This window comes from Vulpes lagopus, chromosome 23 (genome assembly GCF_018345385.1).
Source record: "Vulpes lagopus strain Blue_001 chromosome 23, ASM1834538v1, whole genome shotgun sequence".
Classification (NCBI taxonomy): domain Eukaryota; kingdom Metazoa; phylum Chordata; class Mammalia; order Carnivora; family Canidae; genus Vulpes; species Vulpes lagopus.
Genome location: NC_054846.1, coordinates 25,537,202 through 25,560,877, shown reverse-complemented (window position 1 = coordinate 25,560,877; position 23,676 = coordinate 25,537,202). Strand labels below are relative to the sequence as shown.

The 23,676-nt window shown below is 37.1% G+C and overlaps 1 protein-coding gene across 13 annotated transcripts in view; it reads right to left on the bottom strand.

Moving 5' to 3' along the window:
* ANKS1B (ankyrin repeat and sterile alpha motif domain containing 1B) overlaps positions 1-23,676 on the bottom strand; it is a 1,017,748-nt gene that overhangs the window by 564,697 nt on the left and 429,375 nt on the right. For all 13 annotated transcript variants that reach the window (XM_041737915.1, XM_041737908.1, XM_041737909.1 and 10 more), the window contains exon 12: positions 18,221-18,401. In XM_041737915.1, the coding sequence (XP_041593849.1) occupies positions 18,221-18,401 (181 nt within the window). The remainder of the gene's footprint in view (positions 1-18,220; positions 18,402-23,676) is intronic.

The following is a 23,676-nucleotide window of genomic DNA, read 5'->3' as shown; positions in this document are numbered from 1 at the left end:
TTGGGTCCCTAACATGTGCAAAGTCCTATGCTAAATATGGCCATCTACAGTATTTAAAAAAAATAGGAATCTCTGAAAGGTTATCATTTACCTAAAGATTATAAGTGGTAAAACAAGGACCTATGTCCAAATTTCTCTGGTTCTAAAAACTCTACTTTCCTCTACCTCTTTCTTTATTCCTTTCTTTCTTCACCATATTCCTTCAAAATCCATTTGATAAATTCCTCAAGTCATAGGACAAATAATATTTGTTCTGTAAAACCATCTCTAATGCTCTTAGGCAGACTTATATGCTCCTATCTCTAAGTTCATATCATGCTAATATAATAACATTTTACTTTAGTTATTTGCATACCATAAGGGTTTTCAGAGAACATGTCTTTCTATTATTGTGTACCCAGTATCTTGACATTAGTACGTTGTAAATGCTGAGTATTTGTTAAATGAATAAATGAGCTTTCTCTATCTAGTATTATTCATAAATTTGATAATATTAACTAATTTTTGTTTAGTGTCTAATGTAGTTTTACATTTTGTATATAACCAATAATTAAGGCCTCAACCATAATTGCTCATATGCTTGAGGTTACTAAGATAGAATATAATGAACATATGACATGGGTTCTTAACAAATCATAAAGATCTGGTTTTAAATAAATATATCTAAGATTATTTTAAAAACAGCTAATAATTGCCTGAAAGGGAATATATCAAATATGAAGTATGGGAAAATGGTCCAGGCTTATTCTGAATTTGATATTCTATTTTTAATTTTCTATATGGAAACTTCAGGGAACAAATATATTGCTACCTAGCTTAGAGAATTTGACATATAATTTATTTACTGTAATGTTAATCAGTTCTAGAGGATTATAATTAATAGTAGAAACAAAACCCTATAGCAAATTAATGTCCTATAGCAACATCAGTGGGCACGGAGACTAAAACAGAGCGAAGGTCTCCTTTACATTGACATAAAGATGAACACTATTTACTGGATATTGAAATCAAGAAGAAATACAAAATACTTTGAAGTTATGTAATATATAATTTAAATCCTTCATCTAAGACAGCAGCTTGTGAAAATGCTAATCATTAGGAACTCAAAGATCTGTTTGGTTAATAATCCTTCCTTTCACATGTGCTATGTGTTTTCCAGAAGGAAATCTGAAATCTATTATTAGTTTTACATAGTCAACTCTTGATTATCAGAGTAATAAAAGGAATATAGACATCTGTGCCAATACAAAGAACATAGACATACAATAGGCTTGTTTTAGATCTAAAAGGGTAGATAATACAAAAATTACATCTTTGGCTCTGGAAGAAATGCTGATTCTTTGTAGCATATTTGCCTTCCACTATACTCTATTGGTTTTTTTCTAAGTAAGAAAAACTACGCTATGGAAAACACACAAATACGAGTTTCCTCCAGATCCTGTGAACTGCTTGCCAGGGGTTAGAATTCTGTCAGCCGTATTCAATCTGCTGCATGTTGGATTCTGATCATCACTAATATGTGGAAAGTTCTAATTCTCAAGCCTCCAGGTCCTAAGACAATATTCTCAACCTCATACGTGGCTAATGAAGGAACTAGCACAAGCCATGGTGAAAAAAATCAGTTCTGGGAAAGGGAAAAAACAAAAAAAAAGAGAAGGTCATGCTAGGCCTGGCTTTGACCTTGTGAAAGACCAGGAATCACTGAAGTTATTATTGTGATTTTTAAGATGAAGCCTTGGACATTGGTCTATTAAATAAAAAAGGGAAGGAAATTATAAATTAGTGCACATTGTCAGATACATTGCTTTCTAGAGTGATATTAATGATTTTGGCAAAGCTGGGTCAACTGTTTTATAATTATATAAGAAAACCGAATAGTCTCTCAATGTAAATAACTGCTATCTTTTCATCTGTGAAATCAGAAAATTATGTAACAAAAACTTACATTAAAAATGACATTTCTCTCTGAGGCATTTTATAAAATAACCATTGAAAGTTGGGTTCCATGGCTCAGAAGAAAGCAATGTAGTTGAAAGAAAAGCTGGTCTAGCCTTATTAGGTAGATAGAAATAAGGTACATAGTAGGTAGTACAATTCCAATAAAGCAAATATTCAGTTAGTTGTTCAATTGTTTGCCATTTATTTATCATCTATTGTAAGTCAGTCACTACATGAGGCACTGGAAATACATACATCTTATTTGAGATATAATCCCTGCATTTAAGGAGCCCACAGACATCTAAACAGATAACTTCTGTATAAAATATCTAAGAGTAGAGGTGTGTGAAGAGTGTTAGAGGGGCACGTGGATGAAAGAATCACTGGAGTTATAGGAGGGTTCATAAAGGAGGTCACCCTTAGCCAAAATCCTCACAAGAGTTAAAGTTTACCAGAAAATTAGATGGGAAGGCATACCAAGATAATGGAAGAGTTTTCTATTAATCAAGAACCATGAGCTTTAAGAACAATGTACTTAGGAACACATGGTGTATATGGGTAGAGATAAATAAATAGGAAGTTAGGGTCAGGTTATCAAGGGCTTTGTTGGACCTGTGACGGCATTTGGATATTCTTATATGGTGACAAGATATAAGATGGTTCGTGAGCAATGGAGTGGCATGATCAGATATATGCTTAAAAAAATTAACTCTGCTAGCTTTAAGAAAAAGCTAGCTCTGGGAGGAAACATCAATAATTTAAGAACTTCAGGTTCATATGATCCATAATATAGTCTCCCACCCTCTGGTTTATGTTGCAAGATTTCACTTTCAGAGCTTTAGCTTCATGACTTAGTACCTTTTAAAATAAAAACCATTATTTTGGGGGAAAATGGTATTATCCGTGATGCATAAGTGCATTAACTGAGCTAAGCTTGGGGATGTGGAGTAAAAGAGACAATTTGCATGAGAGAAAATTTTCACTCTCAACCATGTGTATAATCTCGATGAGAGCAAGGGATGGGTGCTGATCAGGGAGGTTCCTTTGGGGCCAGGAAAGATGGAGACAGTCTTCTTTTCTCCCAAATCAAGGGAACATTGGACACTGTATTAATTTTCTGCCTCTATGTAACAAATCACACACACACACACACACACACACACACGCACAAAACAGTGTCTTACAACATTTATTATCTCAGTTAAAGGAGTCAGGAGTCTGAGTGTGTGGTAATTGGTCCCCCTAGAAGGGTCTCACCAGGCTGCAAGCGAGGTGTTGGTGTCCAGGACTGCATACACACTCAAGGGGGTCAGAAATCACGAGGTCATCATAGAATTCTGCCTAATAACAGATGCCATGAGTCAAGTGGAAAAGTAGAAATTACAGAGCCTAGAGCCAGACAGGCAGGGAACAACTGGTCCAGCAAGGAGGTAGGAGGTTATCTGGGAGAAATATGGAACAAGTTCAATCATAGGCTTGCTCACTCATGTCAGGATGCATAAAAGAGAAGCCTGCTTTCAAGGGCTAGGCAGATCCCACAAAGGGCACCGCCCCAAAATAGACAAGGTGTAGAGGAAAAAAGGAAAAACGTTCTCCCAAAGGAGATTGTAGAGATAGAAGATGTGAATTCAGAAAAAGGCCTAGCACTTTGGAAATGATTTTCAACTGAATATAAAGAGGGGATTTCTCCACAGCACAAACCTGGAAATAACTTGTTCCTCCATCAAAAAAAAAAAAAAAAAAAAACAGTTAACTTTTCTTCTACCATATTATATTTAATTATAATCATCACCTATATGGATATCATACAAATATAACTGATAGGGAGATTTTTCAAGAGATATAAGCTGTCTGGTAGAGAAAAATCTATCAAGCAAACTGGACAAGATCACTAGAGAGATATATGCAGCCCTGAATCTGAATTGCAAAGAAAATTCAAAGCAGTTGTATTTTCACACAAATTAACAGAAGGTACAAGCAAGAGAAAATTGAGTTAATGAAAGATTAATTAATTAAAAAAAAAAAAAAGAGATGTTCGGGGATCCCTGGATGGCAGAGCAGTTTGGTGCCTGCCTTTGGCCTGGGGTGTGATCCTGGAGACCCGGGATCGAGTCCCACATCAGGCTTCTGTGTCTCTGCCTCTCTCTCTCTCTCTCTCCCTCTCTCTCTGTCTTTCATGAATAAATAAATAAAATCTTTAAAAATAAATAAATAAAATAAATTTTAAGAAAAGGAGATGTTCAACACAAAAACTCTGGAACAATCGTTCTTTTGCTTTTGCTTTGATTTTGGATAGATTAGCACTTGTTGAAAGTCTGGCTTTCCTCAGCAATAACATAACTCCAGCTTTTGCTGCCCTCACACCCAGAACACATGAAACAGAACAAATAGAAATTCCAACCCTGCTCATCAGCAGACTGACCTGCCAGTTCCAAGCAGCTTTGTGGATTTAAGATTCTGATTGCCTGGCTGGACTCCTAGCACCTGGCTGCTCTGCGTTTTACGGAATTTTTAGAGTCTAGGCTCTCTTTGTTGCCTAAACCTGTAGTAATAACAGCAACATAGATAATAATAATGGTCACAGTTATTAAGCATTTGTGAAGCTATATTAATTAGGCATGCACTATATTCATAGATTTTTCCATTTAGTGGCACTGGTTCAATGTAATAGGGATAGTATTTTTCAAAGACGATATTGATATATTTCCATTCTTAAATTTTGTTTATTAGGACCTCTCTTCCCCCAGTCCTAGACTGGAGACTTAATGCCCAGAAGAGGAAGAAGGTATAAGCCCCAGAAATTTTAAAGAAGGAAACGGGATGAGATAGGGAAAATTGAAAAATAGTTCTGTGTATGTGTGTCCTAAGCTTTTCTTTCCAATTTTATCTGGAAAGCCTGTAATATAATAGGTATTAGGAGAACATATGGAAAGAGGGGTCTAGGCTCCAAATCCCATCTAGATTCTGGGCACTTCTGAATACACTTGGTAGTTCTGCATGGTATGGACTGGCAAGGTCTTGATAAATTTTTCTAAGTCCTTCTTACTGTCCTTACGTATGATACCCAGGGTTTTCTGTGGCCTCCAGAAGGGGGCTTCAGAGGCATCTGGGCTGAAAGTCAAGTAGGCTGTCAAGGGGACAGCTTGGCAAGGAAAGAAGACTGCAACAGAGGCCATAGTGGACAGATGGCAGACATGGCTGATGTGCTGGGTCCACCTCACCAGTGAGAGATGAGCTGAGGTGGGCAGCCAGAAAGAGCTGGCCCTGGTGGTAACAATTTTGACTTAACTATATCATCCACAAGCTGTAGGCACACTGGGAGGGATACTCACACCCTACTGTCTATCCCTTCTATGTTGCCTGCAGGGCCCACATGCTAACCATTTGTTAGGAATTTGGACAAAGAGATAATTTAAACTTTCTCCACTCTCCTCAATCTTTGCCCTTATTGATCCCTCACAAAGGATGACTTTGCTTCCAGTTCATAGAACAAATGGGAGCCATCTGACAATAAAATGCAAATTACATCATTGCTTCTTGCTTACCAGCCTACCAGCAACTAGTCATTGCTTTTAGGTCTCTTTGGGCCTTAGGATAAAGACTTAAAATCTTGAACATAGCCTACAAGGCCCTGAGTGATTGGCCTTTTACTTCCTCTGTAGACTCAGCTCCTGCCATTTTCTCCCCTTTCTCTGGGACCTGTAGTTTCATGTTAATTTCTACCCTAGGGATTTTTTTTCCCCCAAGATGGTAGTCCTTCTTTGAAGTATAATCTTCCCACCCCACCTTGGCCTAGTTAATTCCTCTTTGTGTCTCAGAGCCTAAATCTTCCTAGCAAAGCTCTGCGGACCCCTGCATGAGATCAGTCATTCAGATAGTCTCACAGCCACACTCTATTTTATGCTGCCCTGAGAAACCAATAGTCTTATTTTAACTAATTTCATTGAGAATAATAAGTTCTCACCTAATTGTTTGCACTAAGCCATATTACCCCAATATTCTATGAAAGATATTTTCATATTTTTAAGTATTAAGTTAATATTGTCTTTTTTTGTCAAGTACCTACTAACCTACACGTTGCCTTCTATGTGGTGTGCAATGTGTGCAGAAAGGCAGTGAAGAAAAGTCATGAGATCCCAGAGCTGTAAGAGGAAACAAGAAAGTATAGAAGTGGCATTTTATGATTTATCAAGAACTGATAAGAATATGTTTTTGCAATTACAGGGGCACCTGGGTGGCACAGTCGGTTGAACATCTGACTCTTGTTTTTGGCTCAGGTCTGATTTCAGGCTCATGAGATCAAGCTCTGGGTCAGGCTCCACACTAAGCATGGAGTCTGCTTGTGTTTCTTTCTCTCCCTCTTCCTATGCCCTTCCCCCTCAAGCTCCTCTCTCTCTCTCTCTCTAAAATAAATAAAATGCATCTTAAAAAGAATATATTTGTGCTATATTTGTGCTTTTTATAAAAAGCTTTCCTTTTGGACCTAAAATCAGGGTCTCTTGAAAGCACCGCATTTAATAATCAATACTTAAGATAATTTGTTTAATGCATATTTTTAAGGAAATAAACCTCAAAGGTATAAATATACATCATTCTATCAGCTCATCCTAAACCTCAGCATGGAGCTTAGTGATCACCTCAACAGCCTGGCTTTGCTCTTCACGCCAGCTAAAGGCCAAAGCTCCCCTCAGCTGCCTGTGTGTAGTTGGCTGCTAGAATAACACTGTTTCAGCTTCAGGAGGACTATTTTCATTCTGTGTGAACTAATTAAAAGGAAGGCCTTCGTTTGTCTTTCTGGCAATCCCCAAGCAGCGTGAAAGGTCCATGCCACCTTCTCTGTTCTAATTTTAGTTCTCCTCTAATGTTTCTTCTCCCTTGCAAAAAAGCATCCTATGCTGCTAAGTGCTTAGAAGCTTTTGTTTTTTGTTATTTCTCCCATTTGGGAGGAAGTACTTTTCCACCTTACTTTTTTTAGATATCCCCTTTCCTATCAGTTTTCTCCAGCAAGAGGTGATGGTTTGAAACTACTAACAAAACTAGAGATAATTAGTTACCTAGGGTAGTTAACTCAACTTCCTCTTCCCCAGTAATTCACAACACACCTGTGCAGGATAGATATCTTCATTGAGGAACTCAGATCTCACAGAGGCCACTCTTTTTGGGTAAGGCACTGTTTCTCAATCTTTTAAAACTGACATCCTTGACTTTTGATAAACATAAAATTATCATGTAGCTTCCCTCCACCTTACCCCACTGTCTCAGCTACCTACTTGGCTTGTCCACTTGGATATCCAATAGTGCTTCAAATTTAAATGACCTAAACTGAGCTTCCTCATAAATTCCATTCTTCCAATGGTCAGGAGGGCCCCAAATCCTTGAGCCACACCTTTGGTATCCTAACATTTTCTCACACTCTGTATTGAATACATCCAAAATACATGTTGCCTCTACCTTTAAAATAGATGCAGAAGGGGTGCATAGGTGGTGCAGTCAGTAAAGCAAAACTCTTGGTTTCAGCTCAAGTCATTATTTCAGGGTCATGAGACTGAGCCCCATATTGGACTCTATGTTCAGTACAGAGTCTGCTTGAGATTCTCCCTCACTCTCCCTCTGCCCCTCCTGCTCCTGCTTTCTCTCTCTCTCTCTCTCTCTCTCTCTCTCTAAAATAAATAAAAAACCTTTAAAAAAAATAGATGCAGAATTCTAGGGATGCTTGGGTGGCTCAGTCAGTTAAGCATCTGACTTTTGATTTCAGCTCAGGTCATGATCTCAAGGTCATGAGATCCAGCTGTGTCAGGCTTCATGTTGGGTATGGAGCATGCTTAAAATTCTCTCTCTTACCTCCTCTCCCTCTGTCTCTCCCCCTCCACTCATGCTTTCTCTTCTCTCGCTCTCTCTCTCTCAAAAAAAGAGGCAGAATTCTACCACTGTTTACTACCTCTATTTTATTACTTTTATTAATTTTTATAGATTGTATTTATTTATCCTTGAGAGACACAGAGAGATAGAAAGAGAGACATAGGCAAGAGGAGAAGCAGGCTCCCTGTAGGGAGCCCGTTGTGGGAGTTGATCCCAAGATCCCAGGATAATGCCCTGAGTTGAAGGCAGGCACTCTACCATTGAGCCACCCAGGGCTCCCTCACTGCCTCTATTTTTAAAAAAAGCCTACTACCTGAGCAAAAAGAACACATTGACAACAATTAGGGGTACCCCAAAGACTGAAATATCCTATGTGGCCTCTCAGGTCATTGGAATGTTTCATATGAGAAGGAGATGCATGGTGGTCAAGAGGAAAACAAGCTCCCTGAAGGAGTGATTCTCAATGGAACCCCACCCTCAGGGGGCCCTGGGCAGCCAGGGAACAAGAAAAGAGGTCTTAGCATCTCAGAGAAGGGTGGAACAAAGTACAGAAGAGACGAATTTAGGGTAAAGTTAATCTGCTTTGAATGATACACTGGACCAGATGGATTTCACAGATATCTACAGAACTTTACATCCAAAGTCAACTGAATACACATTCTTCTCAAGTGCACATAGAACTTTCTCCAGAATAGACCACATACTGGGTCACAAATCAGGTCTGAACCGATACCAAAAGATTGGGATTGGGCAGCCCTGGTGGTGCAGCGGTTTAGCGCCGCCTTCAGCCCGGGGTGTGACCCTGGAGACACCGGATCGAGTCCCACATCAGGCTCCCTGCATGGCGCCTGCTTCTCCCTCTGCCTGTGTCTCTGCCTCTCTCTCCCATGTCTATCATGAATAAATAAATAAAATCTTAAAAATAAAATAAAATAAAATAAAAATAAAGTCTTTAAAAAAAAAAAGATTGGGATCATCCCCTGCTTATTCTCAGACCATAATGCCTTGAAATTAGAACTAAATCACAACAAGAAGTTTAGAAGGACTTCAAACACGTGGAGGATAATGACCATCCTGCTAAAAGATGAAAGGGTCAACCAGGAAATTAAGGAAGAATTAAAAAGATTCATGGAAACTAATGAGAATGAAGATACAACCATTCAAAATTTTTGGGATGCAGCAAAAGCAGTCCTGAAGGGGAAATGCATCGCAATACAAGCATCCATTCAAAAACTGGAAAGAACTCAAATACAAAAGCTAGCCTTACACATAAAGGAGCTAGAGAAAAAAACAGCAAATAGATCCTACACCCAGCAGAAGAAGAGAGTTAATAAAGATTCGAGCAGAACTCAATGAAATCAAGAACAGAAGAACTGTGGAACAGATCAACAAAACCAGGAGTTGGTTCTTTGAAAGAATTAATAAGATAGATAAGCCATTAGCCAGCCTTATTAAAAAGAAGAGAGAGAAGAATCAAATTAATAAGATCATGACTGAGAAAGGAGAGATCACTACCAACACCAAGGAAATACAAACGATTTTAAAAACATATTATGAACAGCTGTACGCCAATAAATTAGGCAATCTAGAAGAAATGGACGCATTTCTGGAAAGCCACAAACTACCAAAACTGGAACAGGAAGAAATAGAAAACCCGAACAGGCCAATGACCAGGGAGGAAATTGAAGCAGTCATCAAAAACCTCCCAAGACACAAAAGTCCAGGGCCAGATGGCTTCCTAGGGGAATTCTATCAAACGTTGAAAGAAGCAACCATACCTATTCTACTAAAGCTGTTTGGAAAGATAGAAAGAGATGGAGTACTTCCAAATTCGTTCTATGAGGCCAGCATCACCTTAATTCCAAAACCAGACAAAGACCCCATCAAAAAGGAGAATTACAGACCAATATCCCTGATGAACATGGATGCAAAAATTCTCAACAAGATACTAGCCAATAGGATCCAACAATACATTAAGAAAATTATTCATCATGACCAAGTAGGATTCATTCCCAGGACATAAGGCTGGTTCAACACTCGTAAAACAATCAATGTGATTCATCATATCAGCAAGAGAAAAACCAAGAACCATATGATCCTCTCATTAGATGCAGAGAAAGCATTCGACAAAATACAGCATCCATTCCTGATGCCTGTAGCCTCAGCAATTAGACAACAAAAAGACATTAAAGGCATTCAAATTGTCAAAGAAGAAGTCAAACTCTCCCTCTTCGCCGATGACATGATACTCTACATAGAAAACCCAAAAGCCTCCACCCCAAGATTGCTAGATCTCTAACAGCAATTTGGTAGCGTGGCAGGATACAAAATCAATGCCCAGAAATCAATGGCATTTCTATACACTAACAATGAGACTGAAGAAAGAGAAATTAAGGCGTCAATCCCATTTACAATTGCACCCAAAAGCATAAGATACCTAGGAATAAACCTAACCAAAGAGGTAAAGGATCTATACCCTAAAAACTATAGAACACTTCTGAAAGAAATTGAGGAAGACACAAAGAGATGGAAAAATATTCCATGCTCATGGATTGGCAGAATTAATATTGTGAAAATGTCAATGTTACCCAGGGTAATTTACACGTTTAATGCAATCCCTATCAAAATACCATGGACTTTCTTCACAGAGTTAGAACAAATTATTTTAAGATTTGTGTGGAATCAGAAAAGACCCCGAAAAAAAAAAAAAAAAAAAGAAAAGACCCCGAATAGCCAGGGGAATTTTAAAGAAGAAAACCATAGCTGGGGGCATCATAATGCCAGATTTCAGGTTGTACTACAAAGCTGTGGTCATCAAGACAGTGTGGTACTGGCACAGAAACAGACACACAGATCAGTGGAACAGAATAGTGAACCCAGAAGTGGACCCTGAACTTTATGGTCAACTAATATTCGATAAAGGAGGAAAGACTATCCATTGGAAGAAAGACAGTCTCTTCAATAAATGGGGCTGGGAAAACTGGACATCCACATGCAGAAGAATGAAACTAGACCACTCTCTCTCACCCTACACAAAGATAAACTCAAAATGGATGAAAGATCTAAATGTGAGACAAGATTCCATCCAAATCCTAGAGGAGAACACAGGCAACACCCTTTTTGAACTCAGCCACAGTAACTTCTTGCAAGATCCACGAAGGCAAAAGAAACAAAAGCAAAAATGAACTATTGGGGCTTCATCAAGATAAGAAGCTTTTGCACAGCTAAGGTTACAGTCAACAAAACTAAAAGACAACCTACAGAATGGGAGAAGATATTTGCAAATGATGTACCAGATAAAGGGCTAGTTTGTAAGATCTATAAAGAACTTATTAAACTCATCACCAAAGAAACAAACAATCCAATCATGCAATGGGCAAAAAACATGAACAGAAATCTCACAGAGGAAGACATAAGCATGGCCAACATGCACATGAGAAAATGCTCTGCATCACTTGCCATCAGGGAAATACAAATCAAAACCACAATGAGATACCACCTCACCCCAGTGAGAATGGGGAAAATTAACAAGGCAGGAAACCACAAATGTTGGAGAGGATGTGGAGAAAAGGGCACCCTCTTACACTGTTGGTGGGAATGTGAAATGGTGCAGCCACTCTGGAAAACTGTGTGGAGGTTCCCTACGACCCAGCAATTGCACTGTTGGGGATTTACCCCAATGATACAGATGCAATGAAACGCCGGGACACCTGCACCTGATGTTTCTAGCAGCAATGTCCACAATAGCCAAACTCTGGAAGGAGCTTCGGTGTCCATCGAGAGATGAATGGATAAAGAAGATGTGGTTTATGTATACAATGGAATACTACTCAGCCATTAGAAACGACAAACACCCACCATTTGCTTCGACATGGATGGAACTGGAGGGTATTATGCTGAGTGAAATAAGTTAATCGGAGAAGGACAAACACTATATGTTCTCATTCATTTGGGGAATATAAATAATAGTGAAAGGGAATATAAGGGAAGGGAGAAGAAATGTGTGGGAAATATCAGAAAGGGAGACAGAACATAAAGACTCCTAACTCTGGGAAACGAACTAGGGGTTGTGGAAGGGGAGGAGGGCGGGGGGTGGGGGTGAATGGGTGATGGGCACTGAGGGGGGCACTTGACGGGATGAGCACTGGGTGTTATTCTGTATGTTGGCAAATTGAACACCAATAAAAAATAAATTTATTATAAAAAAATAAAAAAATAAATAAAAATACAAAAAAATAAAGTTAATCTGTTTCATAATTAGAAAGTTAATTTAAATATGTTTGGAGATCAATGTATGGAATGGAAATGGAAAGTTTAATTTAAATATGAATGGAGATCAATATAGAAATAAACATGGTTTTTTATATCAAATGTTTCTTCTAAAAAAATTGCACTGATTTAACCACAGCATGTAAAGCTATTTTATGGAGGGAGAGGCTAACTCAGCCACTTATCTTCATACAGATCTAAGATTCTGTAATTATCAGTAATTATAATTGTTCCTGGTTTCTTGTGCATCCCTCTCTGCACTACCTCTCTGAACTACCTAGCCCACTTTAGTACCTTGACTCCAGCAATTCTTTGATCCTACTGGAATCCCCAATCCAATGATCCTTTTGATTTTTCAATGTTACTTGTTCCCTTGTTGTCCTTCTTTTCCTCCTTCTCCATCTTGAATTTTATGGTCAAACATTACTCTCATTCTCTTGCATTCGTATTTCCCTGCTCTTCAATATACCCATTTGACAAAAACACATTCTGAAATTCAACTCTCCGAAAACTATGCATTTGTGTTCCTCCAACTGAACTGAGCTGCAGAAAAAGACAGAACCATATGGGCTAATCTAACTTTAAGTCCATGAATATGAACTTCAAATGGGGTCTTAATGCCGCCAAGCAATTATATTATATCTCCCTCTTCCAATCACTGTTTCTTTCTCCTAAACAACTCTCATTCCATATTCTCTTTCCTCAGTCCCCACATCTCCTCCTCCCTCCTTCATCTCAACTGATGCTGCTGCTTTCTCCTTAACAGAGAAAATAGAAATTATCAGAATAGATATTTCTCAGATTCTCCCCACATGGATCCCTTTCTAGCATTTATATCCACACTGGAAACATCTTTCTTGCCTATTTCTCATGGTCTTGTCTAAAGCTGACCTCTCTTCTTGGCTAATAGAACCGATTCTCTCTTTCTCCTCCTTCACTGCACTTTTATAATTCTCCTTGGAAGAAATTTCTTGAAAAGGTAGTTTTTATTTGTTTTAAGTCCTCTCCTCTTTTAAACCCATTATGTTGGGTTTTTGCCCCATGTATTTCAGCCAAATTCCTCTTTCAAGGACAGCAGTTACTTCCACATTGTTATGCCCACTAGGCAATTCTGACTCAGTCCTCTTCCTACTCAACTTGTTAGCTACATTTGGCAAAGTTGATCACACTTTTCTTCTTAATAACTTTTTTTTTCATCTGACTTCAGAACACAACACTCACCAGAAGGTTTCCTCCTACTTAACAGGTTATTCCTTCTCAATCTTCTTTGCTAATGTTGCCTTTTATCCCCTCTTTCATTGAGCTCAGTTTTTGGTTTTCTATCTATACCCACTCCATATCATCTGTATAATAATGATGTTCACATTTGTATCTTTAGACTGGACCTTCTGCTGCTACTCAACACATCTATTCACATACCAAGTAGGCTTCTCAAACTTTAAATGAACTCTTGGTATTTCTTCCTCCTCACCAAACCTGCTCTTTTGACAACCTCTCACATGTCAGATCATAGTAAATCCATTCTTGCTGTTTTCCTTATTTCTTTTCTCATACACTACATCTACTCCACCATGAAATCCTGTTGGATCTTCCTTAAAGATATGTCTAATATCCATCCATTTCTCTATACCTCTACTGTTTCACCTTTGATCTGAGTTAACTTCATCTCTCATTTTACTGCATCGCAATAATAACCTCCTAACTGGCCTTCCTATTTCTACTCTGTTCCCCTTCTTCAATCCATTCTCAACAAAACAGAGTAATCCTCATAAATAGAAGTTAGATCATTAGTCACCCATCTTCTCAATGACCTGAATTTTTTCCTCATTTCACCCTGAATAAAAAGCCAAAGTCCTTATAATAGCCTATTAGTTCCTACATAATCCACCTGCACCCCCTTCTTACTTACAAATATTCATACTTCAGGAAATAGCAGTATGATTTGACGAATGTGTTTAAGCCAGAAACTTTGGAGGCTTCCTTCAACTTTTCCCTTTTACCATCATACATCCAATCAGTTATCATAACCTGTTATTTCCTTGTGTCTCTCAAATCCATTTACATCTTTTCATAGCTGATGACATTGTATCTCCCCACCTCCAATTTTATCTCAAATTTTAATAGTGGAACCATATTTCTAATTAAATGCAAATCTATTCATATCATCCCACAGTGGGTCCAACTCCACAGTTCTTTCACTTTAACAACCATTTTTGATGCTTCACAAACTGATACTTGGAACATATAAGGCAGTGCCTTACAAGTAGGAAGCTTTATTATAAACCAGGCTACTTTTGAAATGTCTCTGTTATAATAAATTCATTCGGTCACTTATTCAATGTGTTTTACAGTATACAATTCATTTTTGAGGGTATATTAGTCTTTGTTCTGTAAATAACATTTTGTCAAGATTCTTTTGTGCATGTAATCATTTACAAAATGAACTGTAGGTTTATCTAATAATTTAGATTATGTTTTTAATTTAAGAAAAGGTCAGATACCTACAAGTGCAGATCTGTGTACATATTTAGGCTATTTCCATCGTAAAATTACTATAGATTTCTAATGATAATCTTAAAGAAGAAAAAAATAATATTAAATAATATTGATGATAATATTATTTTTTTTTTTTTAAATTTTTTTTTAAATTTTATTTATTTATGATAGGCACACAGTGAGAGAGAGAGAGAAGCAGAGACACAGGCAGAGGGAGAAGCAGGCTCCATGCACCGGAAGCCCGACGTGGGATTCGATCCCGGGTCTCCAGGATCACGCCCTGGGCCAAAGGCAGGCGCTAAACCGCTGCGCCACCCAGGGATCCCTGATGATAATATTAAATAGTAGTTTCCATATTCTATAAAATGTGTTCACATAAATAAGCTCATTTATTACTACAAGTACTCAAAAAGTAGATACTTTATCCCTTTTTCAGAGGAGCAAATTGGAAATCAGAGAAGATAAGTGATTTGATGAAAAATATCCAGCAAATCAGTGACAGAACTAACTCTCGAATTCACTCTCTTTCAATGTATACCATGTGGTACTGCCAATATGTGCAGGTATCTATGTATGTATGTATGTATGTATGTATGTATCTTTTAGAGGTTGAGGGAGTGTAGAGAGAGGGGGGTGGAGAAAGAATCTTAAGCAGGCTCTACACCCAGCACAGATCCCTACACAGGGTCTATCTCACGACCCTGAGATCATGACCTGAGCTGAAATCAAGTCAGTTGCTTAACTGACTGAGCCACCTAGGAGTCCCATATGGGCAGGTTTTTAAGTACAAAGTATAATAAATTATCTACATATAATATAATGAATGCTACTTCTCAAGTTGATAAATGTCTACCTTAAAAGTTTTATTTATAAAATTAAAAGTTTTATTTTTTAATGTAAAACAAATCATCATTGTCCTTTACTAAGTAACAATCTATCCTAAAACTTTTGATGTAACATGGAAGTGACATTACATTAGGAAACCATAGTAACATGCTGTTTGAAACCATTTCAACTGTTAAAAGGTCAGATTTTTGGATCTGAAATATCAATTTTGGATTGTGTGGCAAATTACAGTTTCTTCACATGTCTGGACAGTGCCATCAAATTCCTGACAGCAGTAAAATGTGTGTGTTTTAAACCTCTCCCTTTAGTAGTTAATGATTTGAGGCTAGACTCATTGTATCTTTTACTCTTAATTTTTATATAAATAAATAAATAAAATTTTCTGTCTACCTCAAAGAACTGTTGAAAATATTCAAAAATTAAAATCATCCAAGAAAACAGTGTACTAATGAAAATAAAGAGCTGATATTTTCCTAAGGCAAGTGTCAGAGTACTTGTCAATCTTCCCATTTTAGAGTTTTAAATCTGGAATAGTCATTCAAGTATTAACTGAGTAATAATTATATATGCAGAAACTTTTCTGGGGTCCATTTTTATTCACAAGTAATATCCCATCCCTCCTCTCCTACTGACTCTGGTACGTGGCAGACATATAAATGCTCATGCTCAATGAACTAGCGGTAAGCTTCATTAATATCACAGTGACTAACAGCTACTAACATTTATTGAGCACTAACTATGTGCCAGACACAGTGCTAATTATATGCATTACCATAAAATAGGGTAAGTTAATATAATTAATTGTTAGTTTAATTCTATATCTAAGAAAACAATAGCTTTATAAAGAGGTTAAATCTCAGCTAGCTAGGTAACGTATAGTCCCACAGTTGGTAAACAAATTTAGGTAGCCTGACTTTGGTGTCTACAATGTGTCAGGAATCATTCTAGCTTACAATTTCAGAAAGATGAGAGAAGATAATAAATAACTAAACAAGTGAACAGTGCAACTTTACATAGTAAATAAGGATATGGAAAAAGGAAAAAGGATAATTTGACAGAAGTGACAAGAGCAATGTTGAAATATAGTTTATCCTCTTTCTATGTTTCCTTGTCTATAAATAATAACATCTAATTCATATATCAGTTATGAAATTTAAATGAGTTAATATACACAAAATGTCTTGAACAGTATATGATGTATGGTGTTAAAGTTTTTGCTTAAAACTTATTGGTTATTAATATTATTATGATTATTCTTTTTGCATCTTTATTATTGTAATTGTTATTATATTGAGGGGCTTAATCAAGATAAGGTGATATGGGCAGGCCTCTATGAGAAAGTGTATTTGAGTCAAAACCCAAATAACACTCAGCCACATGAAAACTTGAAGATAAAGATTCTACATGGCAGGAACCGAAGTACAAAAGCCTAGGACTAGAATGCCTAGAAAAGAAGGCCAGTGTGGACCAAGATGAGTGCTCAAGTTTCGATTACAGAGCTGGTCAGAGTTAGGCTATATTGAGCTTCATTGGCCTTCATGAAGAGTTGGATTTTATTCAGAGTTCAGTGAGAAGCCACTGATTTTAAGCATGATAGTGATATACTTTAATTTATATGTTATAAATATCACTCTGGTTGCCATGAAAAGATTAGATAATAGCTTCCATAGAATATCTATGTCACTATTTCCCTTAATCATTATTTAAAAATCTTAGTTTTCCTAGGGGGAAGTAATTTTCTTGCCATATTTTTGGAACATTTCTATCAGTGCTCTTAAAAGTACAGTCAGAGTAAAGGACTTAAGTATGGTGGCTACATTTATATAGTCACACAACACACTCATTTTTTTTTAAGATTTTATTTATTCATGAGAGACACAGAGAGAGAGACAGAGGCAGAGACACAGGCAGAGGAAGAAGCAGGCTCCATGTAAGGAGCCTGATGTGGGACTTGATCCTGGGTCTCCAGGATCATGTCCCGGACTGAAGGCGGCGCTAAACCGCTGAGCCACCAGGGCTGCCCCAACACTTATTTTGAATAAAGGTTACATGGAATACCCATATAAATGATACCTTATGATTCTAAACTTCATAATCATTTCTAGTGGATTTTAAAATTATATCTCTTTAAAACAAAGTAGTGGAATAGTTCACTTACTTTAAATTAATGTAAATTGTTTTATTTCTGTCATTTGGCCATACTAGTTATTTAGCTTCTTACCCCCAAAGAAACATTGCAAATCTGATTGGGTGGAACCAGGTACATGTTACTAGTAGGTGTGGTTACTTTCCTTAATCTTCCCCTTACCCCCAGCACCATTTCTTCACAGCTTCTCCTCTCTAAAATCACCTTGGCTTGAGTAGATTGAAAGTCCACTTAGGCCACACCACCCAACTCAATCTTACCAGATTGATACCGGTTCTGTAGCCTCAAAGCAGCTATTAATAAAGTTGCATATTGATGAGTTGATACCACTGTGTGGAGACGGGTAAATAGTAGTGGAAGAAAAGCATTTCCGGGTCTCTTGTTATTTCACTACCATAAGAGCATTAAATCATCATCATAAATCATCATAAATCATATGTAACACCTGAAAGGCCATTAATGTTTCCAAAAAGAAAAAAAAATGTATCCAAAAAGAATATTATATCAACTCTCTGACAAAAATAGTAGTGCCCTACATTGCTATACCTGTAGATGAACAAAAAACAATGCAAATTTATATGAAGATTCCTCTTAATCCCTCCACCTTATTAAGGCTTTAGGTTTAAAAGTTCAAAAATATAGCTTCATAAATTGAAACTGCTTTACCTGTATGGCCAGTTCCCTCGTTCTTGACTTCTGTGGTTCCCACAGAAGAGGTGGGTGGACTAATAGGAGGGCTGGAAGTAAAGCTTGCACATCCTGCAGATGTGTTGATTTCGAAATATTCTTGGTTGTGATTCATTCGGTGAAAATCCAGAGAAGACACAATAGATGTTCGTTGTTTAGGCTAAAATAAATGAGTATGATGAGAGTATTAATATGATCATGTTCATCTTCAGCCCAATCTTCCAACTGATTTAATCTAAGTGATAATTTTATCAGTTAAACTATCTGGTTTTTATACTTAAAATATATTGTGCTTTCCAGAAAGATGCAAAATAATCCCTTGATGAATTAGATAATGAAAATATTATTTAATTAAATAAATATTTTGGCATAGTGAATAACATAACTTAGGCTTTTTGTTAGATTTCCCCAGAAGGCTGTACAACTATAGTACACAGAATTTCTCTTAATAATCACTTTGGAAAGTTTCAAATTTAAGTCACCTTTCATTTAACTAATGTTTATTAAGCATATGTCATTTGCCAGATCCTGAGGATATAGAATCTAATAATAAAATAGCTCTTACAACATTGAAGCATAATGAAGGCAGTTCTGTTTTAGTCCAAGAAATTGATAGCATTAGATATTGTCCCCATGCTGGAATTTGACCATCAGAATTAAGTAAAGTTATATAGAACATTTACCAGGACTTAAGAATCTACTTGGTATTTTTTGTGAACTTTGATTTCCTTTTTTAAGGATTTTAATTAATCCCCAAATAGCAAGAAAAACCAATTTAAACATAAAAGTTAAATCCGGAGTAATAACAGATATAACTTATACTCTTCACCAGTAATGGATGTTCCATATAGCAGTTTTCTGGGTTTTTTTTTTCCTCATAGTTTTAATTATATACGCTTTCTTCTAACATTGTCCTTTAAAAGTGCAGTCTTCTCGGCTCTCAGAATTGTGTGCATTTTCTAAGAATCAATCCAATTTTTCTTACTTTTTATTCTTATTGCTGAAATAGTAACAATCTCCTATAATATTAACAAGAGATTAACTGTAATTTCTTTATTATAAAATTTACTGCACTTTACTATCCCCAAAGTACAATAAACTTTTGGTTTACTAACATTTTCACTGTCCTCAAAAACTTGTTAACTTGGGATCCCTGGGTGGCGCAGCGGTTTGGCGCCTGCCTTTGGCCCAGGGCGCGATCCTGGAGACTCGGGATCGAATCCCACGTCAGGCTCCCAGTGCATGGAGCCTGCTTCTCCCTCTGCCTATGTATCTGCCTCTCTCTCTCTCTCACTGTGTGCCTATCATAAATAAATAAAATAAAATTTAAAAAAAAAAAAAAAAAAAAAAAAAACTTGTTAACTTAACCAATGTACTCTATAGATTATCATCCTGCAAAATATTCAAGTTACTCTCTCTCTTCCAGCTCATCATGCTTTTTTTTAAGTAGATATCATTTAGTCTATAATCTAAAATAGACAATGATATTGAAAAGGTCTCTGTTTTACTGTTTTTTTAAATTTTTATTTATTTTTTAAAAGATTTTATTTATTTATTCATGAGAGACAGAGAGAGAGACAGAGAAAGAGAGATGTAGAGACACAGGCAGAGGGCGAAGCAGGCTCCATGAAGAGAGCCCGACATGGGACTTGATCCCAGGGCTCCAGGATCATGCCCTGGGCTGAAGGTGGCACTAAACTGCTGAGCCACCAGGGTGGCCCCTTTACTGTTTTTTTAATGTAAAGAGTGTAAATTATCACAACATGCTTTATTATTTAACCATTACAATATTTTTATGAAAGAGACTTATAGGCACTGTTATACAGGCAAATCATTTATTATTATGACACATCAACTCAGTAGCAGAATTCAAATTAGTCCCCACATAGGACTCAGTTGATTTTGAAGTATGAAAGATCGAGGTGCAATGTCAGGCTTAGTTTCTCATGAAATGTCTGTGTTTGGGGCTACTAAATCTCAATTTCACATTCATGTTCTTTATACTAGTCTATGTAACAGTAATTAAAAGACATGAAATATGACACTGTCTCCAGTGGAAACACAGGTATGTCCATCATCTTCACTTTGTTTTACTGTATTATGATTTTGCTTCACCTCATATATAAGCAGTGGACCAAGTTTGTATAATGTTCTTTTTCATAAACTTTATAAAGATCAAGCTAACTGATACATATGACTCCTTTATTTCTATTTCTTAAACCCATTTCTGAACTTGACTACCCAAAGCTCTAATTATATTGGAATCACAATTTGTCATGCAATCATGAAAGCAAACAGGCTATTTTCTCGTTGTGTAATTCATTCTAAAAATATTTGCTTAGGGTATAGTAAATTGCAGATACCTTGTAAGCAATGCGATAGGAATAAGACTAATAAGATATTGCCCCTGTTCTCCAGGTTATTATAGACTTGAAGTGGGAGAAGGGATGGTACATGAAGGAAGAAACATCCAAGGATTATGCATTAGTGCAATACTGTACAGTGAAAAGGGCTATAAGTGGAGGCATAAAATATAAAAAGTGAGTCTCTACTTTAGGGAGGAGATCAGGAAAGGCTTTCACAAGCAATGATTTATGGCTGAGTTGAATCTCAGTGAAGCAGAGATGGTAGGCTGACAAAAAAGGATGGGGAGAAGAAAAGTACAAACCACAAATAGTTCATAATGGCTATGGGGCAGAGAATGGGAGGTAGTGGAGGTCTCAAGCCACGAGATATCCCAAATTGCAGGGTCCAAATCATAAAACATTCTAATGCCATGTTAAGGAGTTTGTCTTTAACCTAAATGTTTTAAGGAATCACAGAATGATTTCCAAGCAAGAGGATTTCATTATTGGATATGTATTTTAATAAACTCATTTTAGCAGTTTAAAGAATGGATTGGTCAGGGCTGGATTAAGGGAAGGGAGACTAATTAGGAATATGTTAAAGAGTTCTAATCGAGAGCTAATAAGGTTAGCTCTTTAGGTCTTGGTATCTGATTGAATCTGAAGGTTGATTTTTAAGGAAGGAGTCTAAGTTGACTCACAGATTTTTGCTTGGGTAGATGCCAGAAGATAAGTTTTTTTGTTTTGTTTTTCTGAAAAATAGAAATGTATACATTCCCATACCAGAAGTATAAAAGATGTATGCTCGTATGCTACTGGGAGTCAGTATAAACTGTTTAATACATAGTTATGCAAATCTACATATTTCCTTTTATTTCTTTGAGCAGAGTGCTATGATCTTACTGTAACGGGCTTCAAATAAAATAACTAGAGGAAGGAAGACAGGGTAATGGAAATTCCAAACAGAAGAAACCAAGGATCAGTGATCACCTATCTACGTTCTCACTTGCTTCTTCAGAAGCAAATTTATTATTAGCCAGGAACATTGATAGGGGAGTTACTGCCCAAAGCTGAGTATCTGAGATGATGAAGAATGAGAATTATTATATGTTAGCAATACTTTAAGAAAAGGATCAGCAAACTATGGTCTATGGCCATATCTGTGGTCCAACCATAGGCTGGGGGCTTGTAACTAATCCTGACCAAATGACAGTCAGTCTCTGTGCCTCTCTTACTCTCTAGAAGATGTAGTAGTAAGACAAAGGAAGGTTATTCAACCCATACTGGGCATTATGAGAAGTTGAAGCAAATCTCCTTTATGTTAAACTGCTGAGATTCTGAGTTTGTCTGTTGTGTAATTGTGCTTGCAGCAGCTAGCATTACTTTACACTAAATAGCACAATGCAGTGGCTTAGAGAGGTTAAAGGATTTACTCAAGATTACATAAGTAGTTAGCAGAATGCCTTAGATTAGAAGGAAGGTTCATGTGTTCATCTAGAGACAAGTGGGTGGTGCCTCAAAGCACAAAGAACAGAGGTGGGATTTAAAAAAAGGTATCTACATGGAGAAATGAAATAACAGCAATGGGAAAAAAGAATAATTAGATGGTAACAGTATTAAAAATGGAGATTAAAGAAGATTACTCTAAAATATTCGCTCAAACGTTGATTTTAATAATTCCATTTTCCTAACAATCCTGATGGGATCTTCCTAAGTCATATAGTACAAGAAAGTGTTTTCACAAATTCACTGAAATTACAAATAAAAATTGCCACGTTTCAAGTTTCAATGAGTGGTACTGTGTTCACTGTGGCTACTCCTCAAAAACATCTCCCTCTCCTGTGGACCAATACTCTTATCTCTCTACTTTCCAAAGGACTTGCTCCCACACATATTTACTTAACCAGAGTCAGCAAACTATACAGATCATGGGTCACATTGAGGCTTTTATTTTGGTAAAGCCTGTGAGCTAGGGATGGTTTTTACATTTTTTAATGGTTAAAAAAGTCTAAAAATAACATTAGTGACAGGTGAAAATTATATCGAGTTCAAATTTCAGTGTCCATAAACGAAGTTTGACTGGAAAAGATATATATCCATTCATTTACATGTGGTCTATGGCTATTTTCATACTATCATAACAGAGTCAAGTAGTTAACAACAGAGACATTATGACCCACAAAGACTGAACTACTTCATTCTCTGGTCTTTTACAGAAAAGTTGGTGACCACTACTATAGATTTATTAGGAAATGTCTCTGAGGATCTGAAATGGAACAGCTGTGTGAATGACTAAAATAGTCAGAGGTAGTTCCATAGAGTTAATGGAACCAGTGGCAACATGAAAATGTGGGGTTCTTTGTCCTAAAAGCAGGAAAAAAAACCACAACAGTTTCCTGTCTTCCATGGTCTTATTTGTTACTTAATATCTTATTCCTTTGGGCATAGGGACACTCACAGGTTGAGAGCACATCCTCATAGGCACATAGGTGCTCTGCCCTGCAAATGCACCCAACCTCCATCCTCCCCACACTCAGGGTCTTACTGCTGCCTCAGCAGTTGCTGGCTTAGCCAATAGCACCACAACTTGGGGAGCAGGTGGCCAAGAAACACACCCAGGAAGGTGGGGAGATGTAGGAGGCAGGACCACAGATAAGCCTAGGCTCCATTTTCCCACAGACTTCACTTACAAAACACAAACTCAGAAATAAAAATCATTAAAGATTTTAGACAGCAATCGCAAAGCATTAAATCCCAAGCATGGGGCCCTTCTTTGTGAGGGGCCCAATGAGACTGCGCTGGTTCCCACATCCATGAAGCCAGTGCCATCTTAGTCCCTAAAGAGGACTAACATGTAAATTTACTGATATGACATACAGGATGGTATGCATTTCCTATACTTATTGCAGATTCTCTTAATCAAGACCTATTATGACAAAAAAGAAAAATAACATTCTGATGCAACTTAAAAAATTTCATGGCATTTCTGCATCTCAGTTAGATATGATTCACATATGAATAAAATGAGAACATGTAATTCCTGACTGGGATTTAGGTAACATGTGTATTCACTTCCAGATATTCACTGGA